Source organism: Falco peregrinus, unplaced genomic scaffold, assembly GCF_023634155.1.
Source record: "Falco peregrinus isolate bFalPer1 unplaced genomic scaffold, bFalPer1.pri scaffold_51, whole genome shotgun sequence".
Lineage (NCBI taxonomy): Eukaryota > Metazoa > Chordata > Aves > Falconiformes > Falconidae > Falco > Falco peregrinus.
The window spans coordinates 1438653-1462636 of NW_026599615.1; the positions used below are offsets into that span (position 1 = coordinate 1438653).

Sequence of the window (23984 nt, forward strand, 5' to 3'; positions counted from 1 at the left end):
CATCTGGGATTAACTACCCTCCCGGCAGTTAAACGCTTGCCCTTTGCAATACTTTTTAGAGCAATCAGTAGTAGGGGGCGTGGAGTGGGGATCCCCCCGCTGGCTTGCTTTTCCTCCCCTTGCCCGCTCGCAGGGGCTGCAGAGGCTCCTGAGCCGCCCCCCCCGCCACAGCGTTACCGAGGGCCCCGATGCGGCCCCTGCGGCCCCAGCCCGCTGCCACGGCCCCGGCTGGCGGCTGGGGGAAAGACAAAGCCCCGCGCAGAGCTGCGGCGGCTGCGGCGGCTGCCCGGGCACCCGGGGGTGGCAGGGCCCCCAAAGGCCCCCCGACTCGATGCCGGCCTGCCGGGCTAGCAAGGGGTCCGGACTTCCCCCCCCCCTACCCAAGCCAGCAGGGCCCCCAAAGGCCCCCCAAATTGATGCCAGCCTGCCGGCCTAGCAAAGGGATCGGACCCCCCCTACTCTGTACCCGAGCCGGCAGGGCCCCCAAAAGCCCCCCCCCGACTCGACGTGATATGGAGAAATAGTGTGAAATGGGGACAATGGACATTGATCGTGATTGTATATGTCTGCTCAAGGAATGTGGGTATGGTGACTGGCCATGGGTGCGGTGTCTGGTCACATAGGCACACAGCTTTGAGGAGACACCTGCCCTTCTTCCTCTAACAAAGGGGCTGTTTATAAAAAGGATGAGAAAAGGATGAGAGACATTCCAATGCTATCTAGAGGGAGGGAGTGCTAAGTCTTCTTGCTGTAGAAGATCAGATGGTCACAAGGACATGAATCACCTACAAACCTGCAAGACCACCACACTCCAGGCAAAGGACTGATAAGCTAATTAACATACAAAGCAAGAGAAGGTGGGTTTAGGTAACGAATATGTATAGGCGTTAATTGAATATTCATTTGTTCATTGTATAAATGTGAGATGGTTCCTCACTTCGGGCACGCACGCTTGTGGAGGAGCGATCCCCATGCATCTGCGCGCAATAAACATACCTACTTTATAACTTTCGAGTTATAGAGTCTAATTCCGCACGTCAGTTTGGCGAGCCAGCCAGGAGGATTTCTGCTCGGCTGAGGGACCAGCTGCGGAGCGGACGCTCCTAGGTGCGCCCCGGGAGATTTCCTCGGAGGAGCCTCCTCTTCTCAGCTGTTCACCCGGGAGCAGAAGAGAAACCCCTGGATCCGCGGATAAAACGGTATGTTTAGTAACGGGGCGGCTGGTGAGACGCACAGAGACGTCCGGCGCGCAGCGTAGTCCCCAGGAGGAAAGGTACCTTGGGAGGGGGTTTGCTGACCAAGGGGTGGCCGCTAGCGATCTTGAGGGCAGATCGAGCAAACCCGAGGTTACTGCCATTCCTAAAAGCCCGGAGGCCTCGTGACGGAAAGCGGGGGGCGGGACGGAATAAGGCGGAATCTCACAGGAACAAGAGGGACCTCACAGCAAAAGTAAAAGGGAAACTTTTGCATCGGGGGGAAAAAAAAAAAAAAGGGGGGGGGGGGGGGAAGCTAAAAACTTCCTTTAGGTTGTTTTAAGAATTGGGGAATTCCTAGAATGTAACAACTGAAATAGCGCTCTGTGTCTTGTTTGTTCTATGCCTTGTCTTGTTACATGTTCAAAACTCGGAGTTATGAAATGTATGTTGGAAAATAATAATATTCTGGTAATTCTAGGCAAATAGCGGAAAACTTAACACTCTGCTTAAGACCAGGAAAAATTTGGGGTTTTGTTTGTTGTTTGTTTTTTGGCAATTGTTCATTGAAATGCATACTTTGTGAACTGTTAGTGTTCCTAAAAGTTGTACGTAAGTGCACGGTACCGTGTAACATACTGCTTGTGTGACTGAGGGCTGCCCGGAGAGTGTGAATGGTGTGATTGAGATGCGCATTTTGATTTTCCGTGTATAGCTTAATTATTTTGACTGAGTGCGAGTGCAAGAGTGCTTGAGACGCGCGTTTGAGTGCGAAACGAGTAAGGAGCTCTACCCACGTTTCCGACCTTGGGTGGCTACGGCGGCCGGAGAAAAACAAAGTAATTAAAATTGCCAAATGGGAAATGGAAGAAGTAAGCCCTGTGAAAAATCGCCCTTGGGCTGTATATTAAAACATTGGAGGGATATCGTAGGACAGGGTGGCACCGAAAATAGAAGGAAATTGATTAAATATTGTAATCAGTGGTGGCCTTTGTATAAATTGGGGAGTGATGCGAAATGGCCTCAGGAGGGAGGAACGTTAGATTATAACACTCTCCTGCAATTAATGTGTCTGAGAAGAGAAGGAAAATGGGACGAAGTATCGTATGCAGACATGTTCTTCGTCCTCCGGGACAAACCTGAGTGGCAAAAGGACTGTGGATTAGTACCCCCTCGGGATCCTATGGTACTAGCACTAGAAAGAGTGCGGGATTAACATCACCTGATCGTTGATTATGGCTCTAGAAAAGGATAGGAAAAAAACCCTGAGACCTAAACTAGAAAGATGTCCTTGTTGAAATTTTTGTGTTAAAAAGCTCAGGTTGTGGTTCCTTCTGTGGAGCAACCAGAATGAAACACGTTGTAAGATAAAAACTTGTACTGATGTATGTAAAACCTGAGGCGGGGCGGCGGGGCGGTGGGGTGGAGAATCAAAGACCTTGTGAAAGTGTTAAAGTATCGGGGTGAGTCTGTACAAAGCCCCGTCGCCCCTCGAAGGTGCGGCTGAGCCCTGCGGGACGCATGGCAGGGTGTTTGCTGTTTGCCTGCGAAGGCATGGTATGTAAGAACGCAGACTTAAAGCAACAAGGAGCAGATTTGCATTCAGGGTGAGAAAGAGTTAAAACAGAAGTGCTGTAGCAGAGGCAGGCTTGTGTAACCTGCAGAGCAGGAAGAGCATCTCCTGCCCCGAACCCTTCTGATGGCGGGGAGGAGGGGGTTGCTGTTGCTGACGATTGAGCAGAAGGACCTGACAATGTCACCCCGATTGCTGCAGCATTTGCAGCACAACAGGACCGGTAACGGCCCCTCTAGGGCAGGCGGCGGGTCTGAGGAGAGTGAAGGTGAATCTCGGATGGGGAAATTTAGATGTTGGAAAGTTGGTTGTGAAAGACTTATCAGGATGATCTAATAGGACTAGATAAAGGTTCAAGTTGATTGTTACTAGATAATAGTGATTTAGAAAAAAATGAGGTGGAATTTTTAGTGAATACAAAAACAACTTATTTGATGTTAAACTTCAGTGAAAGGAATTTGTTACAGTTGTGGGAGCAGCTGGCCACCAGGAAAACATCCGGAAACCTTAAAGTACAAACTAAGAAAACAAAGAAGAATGCCAAATTCACCAAAATCTTTGTTGGGATGAGATTTATTAGAACATCTAGACATTTAAAAAAGGAGAAATGAAACCAAAAGTTTAAAATGATCAAGTGATTGAAATCTTGAGCTTATCTTTAATTCAACAGAAAAGTGGAAAAGAGGACCTCCGTGAAGTAAAAGAAATCTTTAACCAGGTAAATCTGGAAATAAATTCCAGGTAAGGCAAAAAAAAATGCTTTCCCTGTTACAGTAAAAATGATAAGGGAAGGCCTGCCTAGTTCAGGTAAAACAATATCCCTTGCTCAGCAGGGCTGTGGGGGATATTGGCATGAAAACTGAAATAAAATACACTCTGTAGCAGTTCTACTAATGTAAATCTGTGTGTTTTGCCATGACAGTGACTTGTTATGGGATGTGCAGATGAAACTCTGCATTGACAACGAAGTACAAGGAATAAGGTTGGTCAGGTGCCTCCTACCATAGTCAAGGGCAAGACTGGGTTGGCCTCTGTGTTTGCCACCAAGAAGAATCTTGAGCTCCGCTGTTGGCTGCAACCCAGTAGGCGTTGAGCGGTGGGAACATGTGCCATGCCAGACCCTGATGTGAGGAATGGCCCCCGCTGTTATAAGAGGGTCATCCAGGAAGGAAGAACGTAAGATGGCCCATTGAGGCACTGATTTGGAAATTGGAAACCGCCTGGCTGACCATGAGGCTAGATGAGCAGCAGAGAAAGTAGGAAAGGAGGAACTATCCTTAATACCAGAAGGTAAAATCCAAACTCTTAAGTACAGATGAGGAGCCAAACTATTCTAAAGGAGACCTAAAGCTAATTCAGGAGATGAATGGTAAAATAAAATTAAATAAGTGGGCTTATTTGGCAGATGGCTGTATAGTGGTGCCATCCAATTTAATATGGACCACAGCCCTAACAGAACATAAGACGACTCACTGGGGAGCTGGTATGTTATATAAAAGTCTAAATCAGAAACTGATAGGGCGAAACTTATATACTGTCATAAAACAATGTAATAATCCCAATGTAGCAAACAGAATAAAACTAGGGAACATTAGTAGAGGAAATTATCCAGGACAACAGTGGCAAGTTGATTTTTCCGAACTCCCAAGAAAAGGGGGGGTACCGGTATTTATTCGTTGTGACTGATACGTTTTCAGGTTGGCCAGAAACTTTCCCTTGTCGAACAAATAAAACAAGAGAGGTAACGAAGGGATTGTTAAATGAAATCATCCCCCACTTTGGGGTTCCAGCAACAATCTCTTCTGATAGAGGCTCACATTTTTGTGCCAAAATAATACGAGTGAGTACGGTACTGGGAATAGACTGGCAATTACACACCCCTTACAGGCCTCAAGCAAGTGGAAAAATAAACCATTTAATTAAACAACGGATAGTGAAAATAGGACAAGAGACAAATCTAACTTGGCCACAGTCTCTTCCCTTGGCATTATTAAGAATACGAACTAAACCGAGAACAAAGGAGAATTTGAACCCTTTTGAAGTATTGTATGGGAGACCGTACCAGTTACAATTTGCCAGGGAAGATTTAAGGCAGTTAGGGGAGGGATATTTGTGTGAATATGCGAAGACCCTCCAGGGAGAATTAAAAGTTATAAATAAACAAGTATTGGGAACAAGGGCCAGAGGGTTGGATCAACCAGTCCGTTCCTTTAAATCTGGTGACTATGTGTATATAAAGACATTGTCAGGGCAACCTTTGGAAGAGAAGTGGGAAGGACCCTATCAGGTGCTGCTGACAACCTTCACTGCCGTCAGGATAAGAGAATAACCAGCCTGGATTCACTACTCTTGGATAAAGAAGGCTCCTGAGAAATCATGGGCTGTCACCCCGGCAGGACCCACGGGACTACGTTTCTTTAGATCGTAAAGATATCTCCGGAGACACAATGGACTGTCAAAAAGGATCAGGGACATTTGTGTAAAGTTATTCTGATCTTAATTGTAACTGTTGTAGAAATATTAGAAACTGAAGCATGGGTAAACAATACCAGTCTTCAAACATTGCAAATGATTGTTAATGCTACGAAAGCTAAGGAATGCTGGATACGTACCTCTCTTCCTAAAGGAGGCTTGATAACACCCCTGTATGGGGTGGCCTCCCAAAACTGGAATTATCTCGATGACAAATGGACTACCTGGCCAGACTTTTGGAAAAAGCCAGACTACGGCGGAGGATATTGCCTATTTGATAATAAAATATATGAGTTAGGTCCCAGATTTGATTTACAAATATTATTAAGCCTAACCACCACAATATTTATGAAAAGTGATAATAACTGTCATTGGAAAGCTCGAACAAGACAGGAGGAGCATGTCCTGGAAACCCAGGGCAAAATACTTGTTCCCAATCTGATGGATGGAATGATTAAACAGACATCCATGAGATATGGAACAAGGTGCAGATCCTGCATGAAATTACTAAAGATGATTTATCGTGGAGTTTTAAAGTTATATGGGACAAACTGACTTCGTGGTTACCCAATTTGGAATGGTTAAAATATGCTTTTATTATAATACTTATTGTAATAGTTTTAGGAATATGTGTATTACTTCAATGCTCTGTTTGGTGCTGTCGAAGAATGATCATAAGGCATAATGATTTTTTGTAGTTGCAAAAGAATTTGCAAAAGTTACTAGAAAAGGGGGGAATGAACGGTGAATGATGTGCCAGTTATCTAAAGGGTGATGTAATTATGTTTATCTAAAAGCTGGGAAACGTCCAAGGACCCTTATTGCTAACACGACGGATGTACTAATTGCGAAGTCCTTGGATTTGTCATCTTTAAAAAGGCTGTCTGGTCCCAAGTTCCTGTTGTTTATGAAAGGTGGCAAAGACAAGGACTTAAATCATGGTCACTAGCTTATGTAAATAAGTTCCTGGCATTGTAATGAATATGTAAACGATTTCCCAGAAAGTTAATGAATAGGTCTGAGTTGCTTGTATAAAGAGGGGACTGAAAAACCCCCTTGGGGTGCACGACTTTGGTGGAGCGATCCCCAATAAAGACTAAAGATAACCTCCACTCACTCGAATATTGGTGAATGATTCTTTAAATCGATCTAGTTGAAGATGCCCCTGCTTCATGCAGGGGGGCTGGACTAGGGCACCTTTAAAGGTCCCTTCCAGCACAAACCATTCTATGATTCTGTAAACTACCACTGTCATTCCAGCCACGGTGTATTTATATATACTTGAGGAAGTCAAAGTCCTTCACGACTGAAATTTTACTCTGAAAGTTCTGAATTGCCTTGAAATTCTCAAGAGCTTTTCTCCAAAACATCCCTTCCAGAGATGCTGATATTCAGGTCCTGGACCCAACACCGTACCTGAGGTTGTTTACAGCAGGGCAGCAAAGTTTTGTAGAACAAGTGAGGCCGAGAGACTGCCCAGACACATTCTCCTCCATGTTCTCCCAGACCCATGTGGCAGCACCTTCAGAAAACACTTTTCTGTTCATTCCCGATACAGTTCTAAACATCTCTAACAAAATTTCACCAGTGTCCTCCCCCCTGAAGCAGTGCTGCTGTTACCACAGATAGCAATGCAAAGATGTTCAAAGGAAATGGTCTGAAACACTTGGAAGCTAAAGGTCACAATAAGCAGGAAAAGAAAATACTTTACCGTGTACATGAGACTGCTCAAACTTTTTGCCGGTGCAAAGTGGAAATTTCCAGCTACCTGCAGGAGACAGTCATCTTTCATTAAAAAGCCTGAATCTACATAAACAAAGCAGACATACCGGCGGTTGGATTTTAAAATTTTAGTTTAAATAAGATAGACAATAAGCAACTCATTGTCATGGGTGACAATACCAGCAAATATTGTCCTAAAAAAAGATATGAATTTCCCCTCTTCCTCACAGGCAGTCATGTGGAAAGCCATCATCACATACCGATGTTGACAACAACTGTTCTATGCAGAGTATTTTAGCGGACATAAAAATGAGAAGAAGGAATCAAGTCTACTGGGAGGGAACTAACTGCTGCTGTGGGAAATATCAAAAGGTATCACAAGGTATCACAGAAACGGAGTGGAGGAAGTAACTGGGAGGGTGAGCAGGCAGGGTAAGAAAACCCTTAATACAATAAACAACAGCGGTCCTATGTCTGCACCCATGAAAACAAGCCGTGTTCAAAAATAAAGCACTAAACCTACCACCAAAAAAACCCCCACACTCCAAAATCCCCCAAAAGACAAAGGTTATTAAAGTTTTAACCTTGAACATGAAAAGGATATGGATATGAGGTGTCAGTCCTCCCTGACACCCGCTAGCGATCATACACACCCTCCCCTGGAAGATTTCAATGCATCAAGCTCACACGCTACATTACACCTCTGAATGTCCGTGCAAACCTGTCGCGTATGTTAACTGCGGACCCGATGAGAATGGAGATGTGCAAAAGTGCAAGTGCCTAACAATGGCCCCCAGAAATTTCCCTAGTGACGCCCGCCCACCCTTGGACCCTTGCTACCCACAGCACTCCCCTTTGAATCTCTCCTGCTCACCACACTTTGTGGCAAAGGGTCCTGTAATGGTTCAGCACCCACGATGATGCTCAAAGCACGATGTCTGGCTTCATGAGCGAAAGGGCGGGGTGTGTTTGGTTTTGGTTTTGGTTTTCAGAAATAAAGAATGTTGTCTCCAGGAATAGTACACAAAGATGTAAAAAAACCTCCAGATTTTGAAATAAAGTAGTAAAAAAAAATTACCCTGGGCCTGACTGCTAGAATGTACTTGGGTACGTAACCTGCACATCCCAGTGTTTTGAGCTCGGTAACCTGCCAAATGACAGGGTAGTTACGTGGTCATCTGGCATATCTTGTACTACGTTTTCATACGCCAGTTGCAAACAACATCTCTTTAAGCATCTTCAACCTTGACAACTCCAATAGTCTTGCTTCCACTGGTTTTCTAAAGAAGGGAACATTTCACTCCCCCCAGCACCTCTGCTGACGAGTTGTTGGTTACTGTTATCTCCAGCACCCACCGGTGGTCTCTGTTGTGAGACTAGAAGGGCAGGCGGGACAACCTCACCTCAAAGAAGCTGCCTCTCCCCCTCCAGAAACCTCGGTAAAAAGACTCACTAGCTAGATGGTAGAAAAAGCTAAGCTTCTCCAGCCAGCCCACCTCATGAAACAGGGAATTAGCCCCTTCCCACCCTTTTCCTGACCCTCCTACTGAACCCCCCTACAGGCACAGGTACCTCGCTGAGCCCAGGGGTTATTACAGTCCTGTGAACACCTAAAGTTGGAAAAAAGAGCAGAGTGCCCCGACTGTGCCTTCTGACGCTCATCACCACCATGCAGCAGGCTCACGGCAAAACCCATCTCTCACCTTGTTGACCTCCAGGAAACCGTACGCTCGGCAGCCCTCGTTCTTCTGCTCTTCCATTTTCTGGCTAAATCCCTCCCTCTTGCACTGCTCTACGCTATCCGGGTTCTCGAAGGCCCAGCCTCGTCGCCTGTATGCTTCTCTGACATCGTCACAAGTATTGCAGCACCTGCAAGAGCACAAACATCATATTTACAGCGACAAAGAGACACTCCAGCTCAGGACTCAAATCCCCGGTGGATTTTGTTTCAAAGCGGCAAACTTCAGGAACTGGACACTGAAAGGTGGTCTAATGCTCCTGAAGGAGCTTGAGCTTCCTGACGTACTTTTTGAGATTTTGGCACGAGGACGCAAGCTGTTTTAATGCAGCGCTTAATTCTGAAGAGGGCTTTAGCTGTCCATTCAGACAGCCAAGTCCATCCTTGGCAAATAAATTTGCCGCAGAAATGACATTTGTTTCTGTGGGAAGTCTCCCACAGTTCTGAGCAGCTTGGAACTTCCCCATGTGAGCAAAGCATCTACCTGTTTCCATTCCTCCCTCCCTCCGTTTTTAGGGAAAGACTGCCAACATCGGAGGCAAGGTTAATGGCAAACTTTCTTCATTGCTCTTCTACCTCTGGACTCACCAGAGTCTCTGTCACGCTCACCAGAAAAAACAATTGTCTGTCTCTGTTCCATGTTGTGCTGGACAAAACAAAAAGTTGAAGGCTGGAATCATGAATCCCTCAAGATGGAAACATCTCTGGGGAAGGATGCAACATGACAGATGTGACAAACTAAATTACTACAGAGACAATAATAGCAAAGGATAGCCCAGAACCTGTGGACTATCACGAATCCATTCTTACACAAATTTGCAGGTAGAAGGAATGAGAAACACCGAATGACACCCGTCATTTGTCTGAGTGATGGGTGTCTGGTCTTTGCTCCCATGAGGATGCAAAGCCTGCAGCAGAAACGAGAAGGCAAAGCCATAACTGGGTTTTATTCCGAGACAGCTCACAGAACAGTGAAATAATTTACACAGCTCCCCTCTGGACACCAAGTAATCCCAGAAAAGGTTCTGTTTGCTAAGATACAATCTTTGTGCTACTGCCCTTAAACAGGCACGCAGACAAAACAGACAACCTAACTGTGCACGCTCTTAACAATCGTGAGCGCAGCACAGGCGTACGATAACACAACAGCTCTCACCATTCTCTGAACAGGTGCCCAGGAGGATTTCACTGCACGGACCTTCACAGACATTTTGGAAAAAAAACTCCAACACGTATGCCACATTGACTGTACCGATTCAAGCACTAAGAAGATGTAAAGGTTACCGAATGTCCTCTGACTCTGCCCCGTAACAGCTTTCACAGCGATCGGCATCCAAAGCATTTGGATCGAACACCTTTTCTTCTTCTTTCCCCAGTTCTAAGACAAAAGAGGATTCAAAGTGACGAGGCACGTCTAGAAACACCACCTTGTACTTCTGCTCTACGCACAGAAACTGTTCTACACGTGAAGGAAATGATTTTGTGTCAGAATCTGCGCATCCTGCACCCGAAGCTCACCTGAAAGAATGCACAGGGCCTGCTGAGCTGCAAAATAAGATCAAGAAGCAGAGTAGCATTTGTCGTCTGAAGAACGCCCTCCACAGAAAGAACCAGCCACCTGTAAGCCTTGCCGGAGCGCCGATCAGATGTTACTTGCACAAAGGCTTCGTTAAAACTTTGTCTAAAGCAGACCCAAACAGCAAATTGCGACCGATACAGGACCTGTCAGATAAACAACATTTTAAACAGCAGACAGCAGCGCATAGCGCGTAATCCTGTCCCAAGGTATGTAGGGAACACAGTTACATATTGCTGTGAAACTAGATCACAGCGGGAATCTCCCAAGCGGAAAACTGACACTCAGCTCTCCAGTACAACGATGCTGACAATGCACACACATCAACCACTGGCTTACTAGAAATCTCCAAGGAATTTCTATCTTTGTCACGACTTTACGATTCTGCAAGTGTCTGTGCCACCTGTGTGTTGAATGCGCGGCCACCGTACAGCTGGGGCACAAATATGTTCTTAAATGCAGAAGGCTGCAGAGGGACTCTTAACAGAGGAGATGAGAGCTGGTGACAGCTGAAACCTGCCAAAGGGCAAGACATGCCTCCAGAAAACTCAAACAGGACCTTTGTTTTCCAAAAGCAAATACAAAAGGTCTGTAAACTTTGGAGTTCGGAATAAGCGAGCCAAGGAACTGCATGTCTATAATTTTCAGAAACATGGGTTCTTATTGGAAGAGGCCCCTTAAAACCAGGCTGCTCCACTCACAAATCCTGAAGGACAGGACCAAGTCTGCTGGATCACAGAAGCCCTCTAAGGCTCACTGTCTAGGCACCGCCGCACTACCCTCTTACGAGCCTCGAAAAGGTGGATTCTTGGATAACTAAGGCCGGGGCAGGTGATAAGTCAGACACCGCTGAGGGGACAAAATGTTATCGGGACCCTCTTTGTTGAGATTGGGAGGTGTAACAGGCGGACAGAAGTGAGTATGTAAGACATCTGTATTAGCCACAGAAAAAAAGAGATTTTAATGAGGAAGTATGAAATATGCATGAAAATCAATTGTTAACCTCACCTTATGGTAGTTATGATCAAGCAAATAAAAAATTTTAGAAAAATATACCCATTCTTAAACCACTGTATGAGACTTACTTTCTACAGCTTACAACATTCAAACAAGGTGAGAGTACAACTAAGAATTCAACCAGTATGGGTTTTGATCCTGTAATTACACTAAGAGATAGCGTCAGGAAGAATGCAGCTTAGTAATTCCTACGCTTTGTCAAAGCCGTGGTTCCTGCCATTTGAAGAACACCTGTACAACACACGGAGTCTTCCAAGATACAGCAACTAGTAACAGCTTTCTGAATGTAATCGGTAGCCGCCTGTCGAGTCATCTCAGAGAGCACCCAGAGGTTACTGCACACAGCTTAGATACTATAAAGAAACCACAGTACATAAAACCCCACATGCAAAGTTTCGTGCTGTTAACATGGTCCTCGACTTGCATGCAGATATGACACATGACGCTGGAAAACTTGGTCCATGTTAAAAGGAAACGAAACAGTAAATAAAAATAAAAATAAAAAAAATTCAATCCTCTATCGCCATCCATGGAAATTAATGAGATGACATCCCAGCACGGAATGCAACCTACCATAGAAATCATTAAGCTATTAACTATTTGAATGTAACTATGGTCAGGAAAAGCCTCCACATACTACTCCATAATATTTAGGTATGCTTTACTAAATTTAAGGTTAATGTTAAATAAAATGTATTTTTAACTAAGAAATTTAAAGTGCCGAAGCAGCTAAGTGGCAGAACCAGTCCCCGTCCCTAGCATAGCCCTAATCCAAGGCTGGTTTAAAACCCAGCCCAGTTAATCAGTGGGAGAACAGAGAAGCAACAGATGATCAGTCTGTGGACGCAGGTGCTTTCAGAAACACAGGCGGTTTTGGAAAAATTGGTGCATGTGAATAGGAACTGCTCTTTCAAAGACTAAGCGCGCTTGAAGGAGCGTGTGAGTTAAAGCAGGCAGAAAGAAGATCACGATCCAAGGAGGAGCTTGGAACCGAGGCAGACTGGAACCGAGCAGGTGAATCAACTGGGACAGAGTCAGGTGATGGATTCACAGAACTGACAGGACCAAAAGAAACTCCTAAAAACTTCAGACATTGACTAATGATCTGGTAAGCGTATATAACCTACGCTGTATCCCTTGGCTCTCTGTCACCCACTGGGGGGGTGGCCCAGCTCTGAGTCGTGACTAAAGCAAGCCCGGCGGTAACCACGTCTGTGTGGATTTTCCCTTTACCAGACAATACTGCTATAGTTGCCATTTAAAGAACTGACTGAACATCAAGTGCTACTAACAGACACTGATAAGAGTTTCACAAAGGTGGGTGGACACTTCCAATCTAACTTGCCACACACGTGGTGGAAATCAAACCAGCCATATCCTTTTTCCAGACAGCAGAAGAAATTGCTCGTTGCATGCAATGCAATTTGATCGCTTTCAAAATGCCTCTCCTGGATGAGGCTGTTTGCTCCCTGCAAGTTTCTCTTCCTCTCCGTTGATAATATAAGGAGTGAGAGCAACCGGTTCAGACCGAGTAATCCCAGTGGAGGCTGGCAACGCAAGTAAGGCAGGAGGCCCATATGTGGAAACAGAGAATTGGGTACAAAAAAGTGGGGTTTGACCCCAGACATTACATTTGCCACGCCACAGCCTCTGAATACAGAAAGGCTGCTAAGTGACACAACAGTAAGAACGCTATCACCTCACTTCTGTGACACCAGGAGAAGGTCTCGTACCTACCCACTGTTCAGCTCTTGGCTTAGTTTAGCCTCTCAGCTTTAAGAACAGAAAAGCTAAATCTGAGTTACAACAAATCAGCAAGTTTAGTTCATGCCAAGACGTTGCTAGGTAGGGCCTGGCGGCTGGAAGATCTCGCGCTGTACGGAAACACAGGGCCCCCCTCCGGGTAGCCAACAGCTTGTAGCTTATGATGTCAGCAGACGGAAGTGACACTGTAAACCCAGGCTATAAAGTGCCGCGCCGCTCCGCAATAAACGCCATTTGCCACCCACCACATTGGTGTCTGCGAGCTGATGGACCACGCGGCCAGGGGTCGGCCGCCGTGCCGTTCCTGAGCCAGGTCACCGCGCGCCTGTGAAGGCAACAAGTGGTGCCGAAACCCGGGAACAATCACCTGGAGTCGGGTGAACGGCGGCCGGAGCGGCAGGACCAGCCCGGCGGGGAGGACGCTCCCGGACCAACCAAGAGGATGGAAGCTCTTGCGAAGGTCAGTTACAGCTGCATGAGCAGTGGGGTATTGACTGTAAGCCCAAAGATTTTACTCTTGCAGTTGCGAGACTTTTGGAGCTCGGGGTCATTGACCAGCCGGTGGATATACTCCACCCAGATGTGTGGGACAAATGTTCCCGCGCTTTATGCGACGAAACGATGTCTACTGGTAGCGGGAAAAATCTGAAAGCGTGGGGGAAAGTCGTCCAGGCTCTCAAAAAAGTTAAGACATGAGCAGGAGACCTGGAAGGCTGCCAGGGATTGTCTGTCACCCACCCCGCGGGTGGGAATCGGGGCGGCTACGCAGACCTCACGCCCCCCGGCTGAGGAGGGTGCCGCCGACCCTCAAAGCCGACAGAACAGTGACGCGCCCACTCAGCGTCCAAACGACTCTTCCGTCTCCAACTCGCCCACAGGACCCTCGGCGGACTCCTTTTGGGGCAGGCTGGCTGCAGAGGCCAGGGGCGCTGAGGCGAAAGCCGAGGCCGAAACGACACGGGCTGAACCACCGCCCTGTGCGCCCCAAGGTGGCGCCGAGCAGCAAGAAGAAGGGCGGGGCGAGACCGCCCCCGGCGGGAGCAGGGGGGAGCGCCAGCGCTAACAGGCGCACACAGAGGGGAGGGGGAGGGGAATGGGAGGGAAAAGAGTGATCGGCATGACCAAAAAAGGGAAAGATCAGGAGCGAGGGGCAGAGAGCCAATCAGAATGACCCTCCCCAGAACTGCCCTTATAAGGCAGGCGCCGCCCCAAGCGGGAGGCGGGGCGGGCAAGAAGGGAAAGACCCGCCCGATTACGCAAGACAAGGGAGAGGCCGAAGCCCGACCACATACCACCAGCGCCCGGCAGTGCGCGGTCAGTCGGGCTCTGACTCCGACTCAGACTCTGCGTGGGAGACTTGGCTTGCAAATACAAAGACCAAAGTATCACCACTCACGGGGAAAGGAAGACGTAAGGGGACAGAAATTCCTCTCACAGATTGGAGAAAAATACAAATTGCGTGCGCCAATTGGGCCCCCCCGGACGCACTAGCGACGGACGGGGGCCAGAGGGTCCATTCGCCCTTAAGCCCTAAGGATATACAAGCGATTGTTAAAGCAATCGCGGACAAAGGACCCGATTCTGCCATGGTCTCCGCCCTCATAGATGGGGTTTTGGGGGGGGATGATTTGCTCCCGTTCGATATAAAACAGACTTGTAGGTTGATTTTTGATGGGGCAGGGATGATTGTGTTTAAACAGGAATGGGAGGAGAACTGTGCGAGGCAGTTAGCCCGAGTGACCGGAGCGGATCATCCGCTACACGGCTCCAGCCTACAGCGGCTGATGGGTACAGACCCAACAATGATTACCCCCCAAGCACAAGCCCAGGGCCTGCGGGCCCATGAAGTTATGGCAACCACTCGTGCAGCTAGAGAAGCCATTCGCACAGCCTCTAGAGTTATTGCCAAGCCATCGCCATGGTCCACAATAAAACAAAAAAAAAGTGAGAGCTTTACACAGTTTGTAGATCGCCTCCAAGCAGCAGTCGATTCCTCGGCCCTGCCCTCGGAGGCAAAAGGCCCAGTTGTCGCAGACTGTTTGCGGCAACAGTCTAATCTAAAAACCAAGGCAATCCTGCGATCGCTGCCACCTGGGTCAAGTCTCGCGGACATGATTAAACATGTCGTGAGTGAGAAACACCTGGCCCCAATCCGAGTGGCCGTTCGTGCACTGGCTAGCATGATGACATGCCCCAAATGTGGCCAACCAGGCCATGCGATGACCAATTGCCCCCAATCGGGAGACCCGCCAACGGCGCTCCCCCCGCAAAACCGATCTAAAGGACCGTGTTGGGCCTGTGGAAAGAGAGGGCACTTCGCGAAGGAATGCAGACTTAAAAAGCAGGGAAACGGGAAGGGGAGGGGGCCCCCGGGCCGCACACAGCCCTCTCCCACTTGGGATGTCAGGCAGCCCCATTACACCAACCCCAGACAGGGGGGGTCACTCCCGAACCCGTTGTCCCCGAGGGAAGCAACCAACCTTATGGCCCAGCCAACGACCCCACAAACCTGGCCTCCATCCCAGGGACAGCAGGGACCACCCTTTGGGGGCGAGACCCCTGGGTGGCCCTGGCAGTAAGGTGTGACAACCCGCCAGTGGTATGGGGGTTTGTTCTCTCCATAATTCCCTAAACGGTACCACCATCAGCATCCCCTTTTTGATTGATACCGGAGCAGATGTTACAGTCGTTCCTGAAACGAGCTGGCCCCCACGTTGGAAATTGGAAGACGCCCCCATGGTGGGCAGAGTCGGGGGATTAACCCGAGCTCGGAAGAGTGCTCACTTGGTAGCAATCACGCTTCACACAGAAAAGGGACCAGAAAAGACCATTACCCTCTTCCCATACGTCATGTCAGGAGTCCCACCCCTGCCAGGAAGGGACGCCCTAGCCTTATTAAAAGCCAGAGTGACAAATTTACAGGAAGGGCCACTGCCGCACACCCACTCCCGCCGATCAGACTGACATGGAAATCATCCGACCCAGTGTGGGTCGAGCAGCGGCCCCTGCCAAAGCCTCGAATGGATGCCCTCCTTGAGTTAGTTGACCGCGAACTACAACGAGGCCATATAGAGCCTTCCACTAGCCCATGGAACACCCCAGTCTTTGTAATACCCAAACGAGCAGGCGAGGGGTTTCGTCTCCTCCACGACCTGTGCGAGGTAAACAAAAAAATCCAGCCAATGGGTCCTGTTCAAACATTGTTGCCCATGAACTCCATGGTTCCGGAGGGACAACCTTGTGCTGTCCTTGATATTAAAGACTGTTTTTTCTCAGTACCTCTGCACGAGGCGGACAAGGAGCGGTTTGCTTTTTCTGTAGTGTTCCCAAACAGCCAACGCCCCAACTTGCGCTTCCAGTGGAAAGTGCTGCCCCAAGGAATGACCAATTCACCCACTATCTGTCAAATCACAGTGGATCGGGCACCGGCACCGGTTCGGCGCAGTGACCCGACCGCGACTATCATTCAATATATGGATGATATCCTGATTGCCGCACCATCAGGCAATCAGGTAGACCACCTGGTGACAATAATTTCAGAAACCCTCAAGACAAACGGGTTTGAAATCGCGAGTGCAAAAATTAAAAGCGGACCCTGTGTCAGTTTCCTGGGAATGGGAATCACAAGTTCTTATATAACACCCCCTCAAATAAAAATCTGTCAAAACGTTAAAACACTCCACAATATGCAACAGTTAGTGGGGTCTTTGCAATGGCTCCGCAATGTTGTCCTGATCCCTCCCGAAATCGTGGCCCCCCTGTACGATCTTTTGAAAGGGAAACACCCATGGGAACAGAAAACTCTGACGACAGAGGCAATAAGCTCTCTCGACTTTATCGAACAACAGGTGTCATCAAACACGCTCGCCAGGTGGAACCCAGCTATACCACTCGATCTGTACGTGCATTTCACGGAAAGGGGGGGGAGTAGGAGCGCTGGCCCAAGGCCCTCCTGAAAAAGCTCAGCCAATACAATGGGTAGTGCTGGGGAAAACGTCACGGGCTTTCTCTCCGGGAGTCGAGTGCCTCGGTAACCTCATCACGAAAAGCAAAAAACTCGCCCTAAGGCATCTGGGCATTGAGCCAGCCAGAATATACCTGCCCTTCCGCAAACAGCTCCCAGCACAATCAGTGGCAATGTCAGAATATCTAGCTATAGCCCTCGTCGGATTTGGGGGGGAAGTCCGGTATGCCACAAAGCCCCCCTGGACTCAAATGCTAGCTATTGTCAACATCGACCTCCCATGGAAAATCATGGACCGGCCCCAACAGGGACCAACGGTCTTCACAGACGCATCCTCAGCGACCTCAACTGCGGCAGCAGTATGGCAGTCGGGAGGAGAATGGCACTGTGTCAAAATGACCGATCGTGCGATCTCCGTCCAACAGCTGGAAGCAGCAGCTGTATCGCTGGCGTGCGGTCTGTTCCCGACAGAACACCTCAACATAGTAACTGATTCAATGTTCGTGGCCAAGCTTTGCTTAGCCATGTCGGGGCCCGGCGTGTCAACATCCACAATAGCTCTGATGCTAGAAGAAGCACTTTTTTCCCGAAAGGGCACTATATCGGTTATCCACGTCAACAGCCATAACCCAATCAAAGGGTTCTTCCAAATCGGCAACGACAAAGCAGATGCCGCTGCAAAAGGGTTGTGGACACCAAGAGATGCCCACCAATTACATGAGTCCCTCCACACTGGAGCTAAAGCGTTAGCAAAGAGATGTGGGATCTCGGCCACTGACGCGAAACATATAGTAGCTACATGTCCCCACTGCCAAAAAGCACCATTGTGGTCTAGCGGAGTTAACCCCAGAGGTCTTAAAGCCTCCGAGGTGTGGCAGACAGATTTTACACTCTGCCAATTGCTAAAACCTCGAGCATGGCTAGCGGTAACTGTAGACACATATAGCGGGGTGATCATAGCGACACAACACCTTAAGACCGACGCTAAAGCAACCATCCAACATTGGCTAACAGCCATGGCGTGGCTTGGCATCCCTAATCAGATCAAAACGGACAACGGTCCGAATTTTGTGTCTAAATCAGTCCAGGCATTCGCCCTGAAATGGGGTATTACTCTGATACACGGCATCCCGTATAATAGTACAGGACAAGCCATAGTCGAGCGGGCAAATCAAACTCTGAAATCTCAGTTAGAGGTATTAGCAAAACCAGGTTTTACCAACGCCATTCCCTCAGGGGACCAGGCACGCTTATTAGCGACAGCCCTATTAGCTCTAAACCAGCTCCCCAGGGGAGACGAGGTGAATAGCCCTGCCCAGAAGCACTGGGCCACTCCAGCGCTAGAAGAAGGCCCGTCGGTCATGATCAGAAATGAGCTAGGAGAGTGGGAACAAGGGGGGGAATTAGTTCTGACAGGGCGAGGGTGTGCTGCGGTCAGAAAAGATAACAGAATCAAATGGTGTCCACTTAAGTCTATCAAGCCAGACCTTCGGAATAAAACTAATGAAAACTGTGAGTTTTTGTCTGCAGGACCGGATCATCGGACACCCCCGTAACGCGTATACCCTGGTGGCAAGAGAAGACGATGAGTCGGCAAGCGGCCTGTCCGCATCCGAGGGCTCTGCACCGGCAAAGTCCAGATAACGGCGGAACAGCCCCCGCAGGGCAGGGCTGCGATGTTTTTGTGTGATCTCAATTTTGGGGTTCATAACGCCGTCTAGCAGCTTGTATGAACATCAGCCGTGGGAATGGGTACTGGCGAGACGGGAGGACCAGAAGATACTACGAAAGATTGTTACCCCGGGGCCCCCCGGCTTCCAAGTATATCTCTGTGACCTAATCCTCTCACCCCCCTGTTCGAACACTACAATGTATTATATGTGTCCCAGCTCTAACCCCGGCAGATCTTACTGCAACGTCCCTTACCAGTATTACTGTTCTCGCTGGGGCTGTGAAACCATCGCGTCTGGCTGGAAGGTAGCGAAACCAGACCCGTTTCTTCAGACCGGTTGGGGGCCAACAAGCTGCACCCCTAGGAGACCAAACGGGTTGGGAGGGACAGTATCCCGCGGGAAATGTGACTGCCAATATATTTTCTTAAATGTCACCAATGAAGACGACCTGGGATGGACCATCAACAAAACTTGGGGCGTTAGATACTGGCTACCCGGCACAGATAGGGGGGGACTGTTTTTATTAAAAAACAGGAAGTAAAAAGCGGAACAGCGATTGGCCCCAACGTCGTGATCAAAAGCGATAACCAGCAAAGAAAAGAAAACTTGCAGACTGCCATGCCCGCCCCAGCCGATCCCTTACCAACCAAGCAGGTAGTTCCCTCAAGCCAACCTAACATGAACTCTCACCATTCACCCGACAAGCCATTTTTTAGCGCGTTAGATGCCACCTTTCGGTCACTGAATCAGTCAAACCCGGATGTCATGAATTCCTGTTGGTTATGTTATGACGTCTATCCCCCCTTCTACGAGGGCATTGCCCTCGATGCTTCCTTCGACTACTCATCAGACAGCAATCCAACCCAGTGTAGGTGGGACACGCCACGGAAAGGAGTCACCTTGAACCAAGTCAGGGGCCTGGGCGTATGTGTCGGTAATGCCACCCTAGCGAGCTGGGATAGTGCTGTCTGCGCAAAAACCGTTGCTGTTGACAAGACCCGTAATTGGCGATCCCGTCCGCACCCGGAATGTGGATCTGCCATCAATCAGGAGTAACCCCCTGTGTGTCCCTCAAAATTTTTGACGATTCTGCTGACTTCTGTGTACAAATTCTGATTGTTCCCAGGATCCTACACCATCCAGAAGAAGAAATGTACCGCTACTGGGGAGAGGCCAATAGCAGGCTTCAAAAAAGAGAAGTACTGACAGCTGTAACAGTAGCGACGCTGCTTGGTTTGGGAGCAGCCGGCGTGGCCACGGGAGTGACCTCCCTGGTGACCCAGCGACGAGGCCTGTCTCAACTGCAAGCCGCCATCGATGAAGACCTACAAAAAAATCGAGAAATCCATGACCTTTTTGGAGCAATCCCTCTCCTCGCTTTCAGAGGTTGTTTTGCAGAACAGACGGGGATTAGACCTCCTGTTTATGCAACAAGGAGGCCTCTGTGCCGCCCTGAAAGAGGAATGTTGCTTCTATGCTGACCACACCGGAGTGGTTAGAGACTCGATGGCCAAATTGGGAGAGAGATTGGCTCAAAGAAAAAGAGACAGGGAAGCCCAACAGGGGTGGTTTGAATCATGGTTTAACCAATCACCGTGGCTAGCCACCCTGATACCCACCTTGGTAGGACCGATTGCAATGATCCTGCTGACACTGATCTTCGGACCCTGTATATTAAACAGGCTCGTGTCCTTTGTCCAGAGCCGGCTAGAAAAGGTCAACATCATGTTTGTAGAACACCAACAACTGCCTTAAAAATGTACTTGATCAGTATTTCCCCCGATTCTCCCTGGCTCTCCCCAGGTATCCCAAGCTACACTCCATTACCCCCAGTCGTTTCCCAAGTGCCAACTGCTCAGTGTGCCTTATCTTTGTACTCTTTTTTAGAAATATTTTTACTATTTTAGCCTGTTTAGTTAAACATAGGGAGAGGGGAAATGTGCCAGGTAGGGCCTGGCGGCCGGAAGATCTCGCGCTGTACGGAAACATAGGGCCCCCCTCCAGGTAGCCAACAGCTTGTAGCTTATGATGTCAGCAGACGGAAGTGACACTGTAAACCCAGGCTATAAAGTGTCACGTCGTTCAGCAATAAACGCCATTTGCCACCCACCACGTTGGTGTCTGCGAGCTGATGGACCGCGCGGCCAGGGGTCGGCCGCCGTGCCGTTCCTGAGCCAGGTCACCACGCGCCTGTGAAGGCAACACCAATACACAAAACTACACTATCTCCCAGAACAGATAACAAGGACCGCACGTTTTAGAAAGACAAAGTCTTGCAGTATTACCATTAGACTGCAACACTACCAGAATTGTTCCCGGTTTGTATTGAAGTACAACAGTAAGCCATAACATGTCCAAAAATACAGAGGAGAGGTTTATGTAGCCAAGGACCACTTACTCCAACTTGTAACTGATAAATCAACTGAAATCTGTTAATCAGGTATGCATTAACACACACAAAGCAAACATAGTAAGACACAAGTTTAGGCTTAAGGGTCAAGTCAGCGGAGCCTTCCCTGGAGAGAGGCTCTTTCCTCTAACCAGCTCGTCCCGTTTCTCAGCCTCCTAGGATTTAAAGATGCAACCAAAGCCAAGTTTTGCCAGAGCAGCTGCTTGATTTCTAGTAGGAAAAGCCCGTTCACTCAGCAGCTTTGCTCCTGAAATGCATCGATGAGTCCTTGTCCCAGTTTCAGAGGGACCAGGCAAAGACTTGCCTCGCAAAAGTACCGAGTATAATGTATATACACACACACAGGAGCTTGTCTGATCTGCCAGTGTAATACATTTGTGTCCTATAAACTTTTCAATAGTTTGTGGTGTTTAAAACGCTGTGAATTCAGCCATCCCTTGTTCCCATGAATCTCATAGCAGGCATACGGTGATGGAAAGGCTATGCGAGCATCCACCCAAGAATGACAGAATAGCATCTTACCGCGTCTCTCTGCTTCTGGAGTCACACAATTGGCAGCTTTATCCAAGTGTTGTTTAAACGGCTTGTGCTCGACGTCCTGCTGAGGCTCTCCTGCTCCGTCCATGGCATCGATGCTCAAATCTGAAAGCAGCGAGCAAGGAAAGCGGTCTATGAACACACAAGTGTTATGGCCTGTGGCAAGCCGAGGAAGTGAAAAGACAGAATCTTTCAGCCAGCAGGGTAAGAACGTGCCAAACCGGGAGAGCACGTACAGCTAGTGTCAAGTGACCGACAGGCAATAAAACGCACGGTGCAGCACGCTAAACGGCCCTCCCAGGTACGGGGTTTGGTTTGGTGTCCCAGAAGGACCGTTTCCAACTTCCAAGAAAGCGTTACCCTCAAAGGTAGACACACTTAAGGCACAAAGCCAAAAGCAAACCCCTCAAAGCCCAGAACCATTCTCAGGAACACAGGAGTTAAGCCTAAAATTGGTCGAAAGCTGCCTCCTACCTCTTCCCCCGCCACCTCTCCCCCTTCAACATCAGCACATTTCCTTGTGATCCCTTTTCACAAAAAACATTGAGGTCTGTCATATCGGCTTGGTGCCGAAGCACCACGATGCGCTTGCTGGCTACATGCTCTCTTAGAAGGCTGACAGCTTTTCTGCACACAACAGCCGAGGCTTCCCGTCTCCCCGGCCTTCCCACGCCCTGTGAAACGTGAGGAAGGCAAAGACCGATAACATCTCGGGGGGTCAGGAGGAAGGCAGGATGCACTACATTCAGAGCCCAACGCATTACCCAGAGGAATTACCACAGCAGAACACGAGGCAGGAACGATCGGTAGACAGGCGGATAACATGCACGGCAGTAACACCCAGTCAGACTTGCAGGACTTCCAGTCACTTCATCCCGCAACTTTGTTTTGAATTTAGTTAAAAGGTAATCGGATTCTTAACGCTCATTCTGCTTTTGTAACTGCTGGAGAAAGGCTAAGACGTGGCATTGGCATTACAGTCAGAATTCAAGTACAAAATCCACGGCAAAGCTGTGCCTTGCCAAGTGGCTTCCCAAGCAGGCTCTGGAGCCTTTCAACGAGACAGTCAAGTCTGGAGTCCCGAGGGAACCCCGTGCCAGCTCCGCCAGTGCGACTGAGCTCTCTGACAAGTACACCGCCGTACGGAAATGTAAATGGGTTTGCACCTCAGGCTCCTTTACAATCTACGAAAGTGATACTGCCCGACGGGACGCGCTGCTTTAAGCGCCCAGCAGGCCCGGCTGCGTAACCACGCGGCACCAGCAATTCCTCCCCGGCCGTTGCCCGAGCCGCAGCGCAGCACTCGGAAGCGGCGGGCACACGGAGAATCGTGGGCCCTCGGCAAGTACGAAAGTTATCCCTCCGCAGTCAGCAGCCCGACTCGCAAGCACAAGGCGTATGTACAAAAGTAACATCTCGGCTGACCTTCAGTTCGGCTCCCCTCGATCTGTCAACGTGCAATTCCGGATGAACCCGGGTACAAAGGAAAAACACAAGAGCCCCGTTTCACTGGGAAGCGAGTCCAGAGGCCTCTTCCCCTCGGCTGCTCCGGCCCAGGGGCTGACTGTCACGACATCGGATGAGCGAGACACCCGCGCTGCTGCCGCCCAAGCCACGAACCCGCCTCGCGGGGCCGCGTGCGCGGCCGGAAGCCCCGCCCCGAGGCGCCGGGCCCGTTCTGCGCACGCGCTGCCCGTGGGTGGGACGGGGCCCTCCGTTTGGCTGGAGCGCTGCTGCCATCTAGCGGAAAAAGCGGGTACTGCAGCCGATCCATCACTGCACAGTTTATTATAGGGATGGCGTCAAAAATAACAAATGCTGAGAAAGAAAAACAGCTGAGCAGGTTTTTCTGAATTATGGTGACTGAACTGGATGAAAGGAGGAAGCAAAAAGGCCATTTAGCAGACCCTCGGTATCACCAAGTACTCGTACAGAATGAGGCCCTCCCACTTGGCTAGCACTAGCTAGGATAAATACTGGTAACGATTGCTGTTTCTGTCCCCTAGTCTGCTCCGAGGACTAAGTGATACGTTCCTCCTCTGTGAATATCATTAACGGTATCTGGCTTCGCTTTCCTTTGGTTGTTTTTTAAAAATCGTATTTGCGTAGGTGAAAAGGGAAAGATACGATGCTTACTTTTTAGATTAATTGCCATGGCTGAAGTTGAAGAGTCCAGGAAAATGTAAGCTGGCTGAAGAAATGGGTTGGCCTCAAAGCTGCGTCTATCTCCAAACAAGAGAAATCCTGTTTCTCCCGATGAGCAAGGATCATTGTTAAATAGCCTTCACATTACCACGTCGCCAACACATAATGCCTAATGTTATGTGTTTGTATATGTAACAAAA

General features: G+C 48.9%; 1 protein-coding gene across 5 annotated transcripts; it reads right to left on the reverse strand.

Moving 5' to 3' along the window:
- Positions 1–3311: 3311 nt before the first annotated feature.
- LOC129783535 (endoplasmic reticulum-Golgi intermediate compartment protein 3-like) lies at positions 3312–23227 on the reverse strand. Of its 5 annotated transcripts, XM_055793483.1 has the most exons (6): positions 22404–23045; positions 21625–21744; positions 9983–10076; positions 8664–8829; positions 6950–7006; positions 3312–6760 (listed from the first exon to the last, which is right to left on the reverse strand). In XM_055793483.1, the coding sequence occupies exons 1-6, from the start codon at positions 22462–22464 to the stop codon at positions 6665–6667; spliced, it is 594 nt and encodes a 197-aa protein (XP_055649458.1). In that variant the 5' UTR covers positions 22465–23045; the 3' UTR covers positions 3312–6664. The 5 variants fall into 5 exon arrangements, 3 of the variants coding, with proteins under 3 accessions (XP_055649458.1, XP_055649461.1, XP_055649460.1); XM_055793486.1 differs by lacking the exons at positions 3312–6760; positions 22404–23045 and adding an exon at positions 23065–23227 and having other exon boundaries at positions 6773–7006; XM_055793485.1 differs by lacking the exon at positions 3312–6760 and having other exon boundaries at positions 6773–7006; positions 22114–23035.
- Positions 23228–23984: the final 757 nt, after the last annotated feature.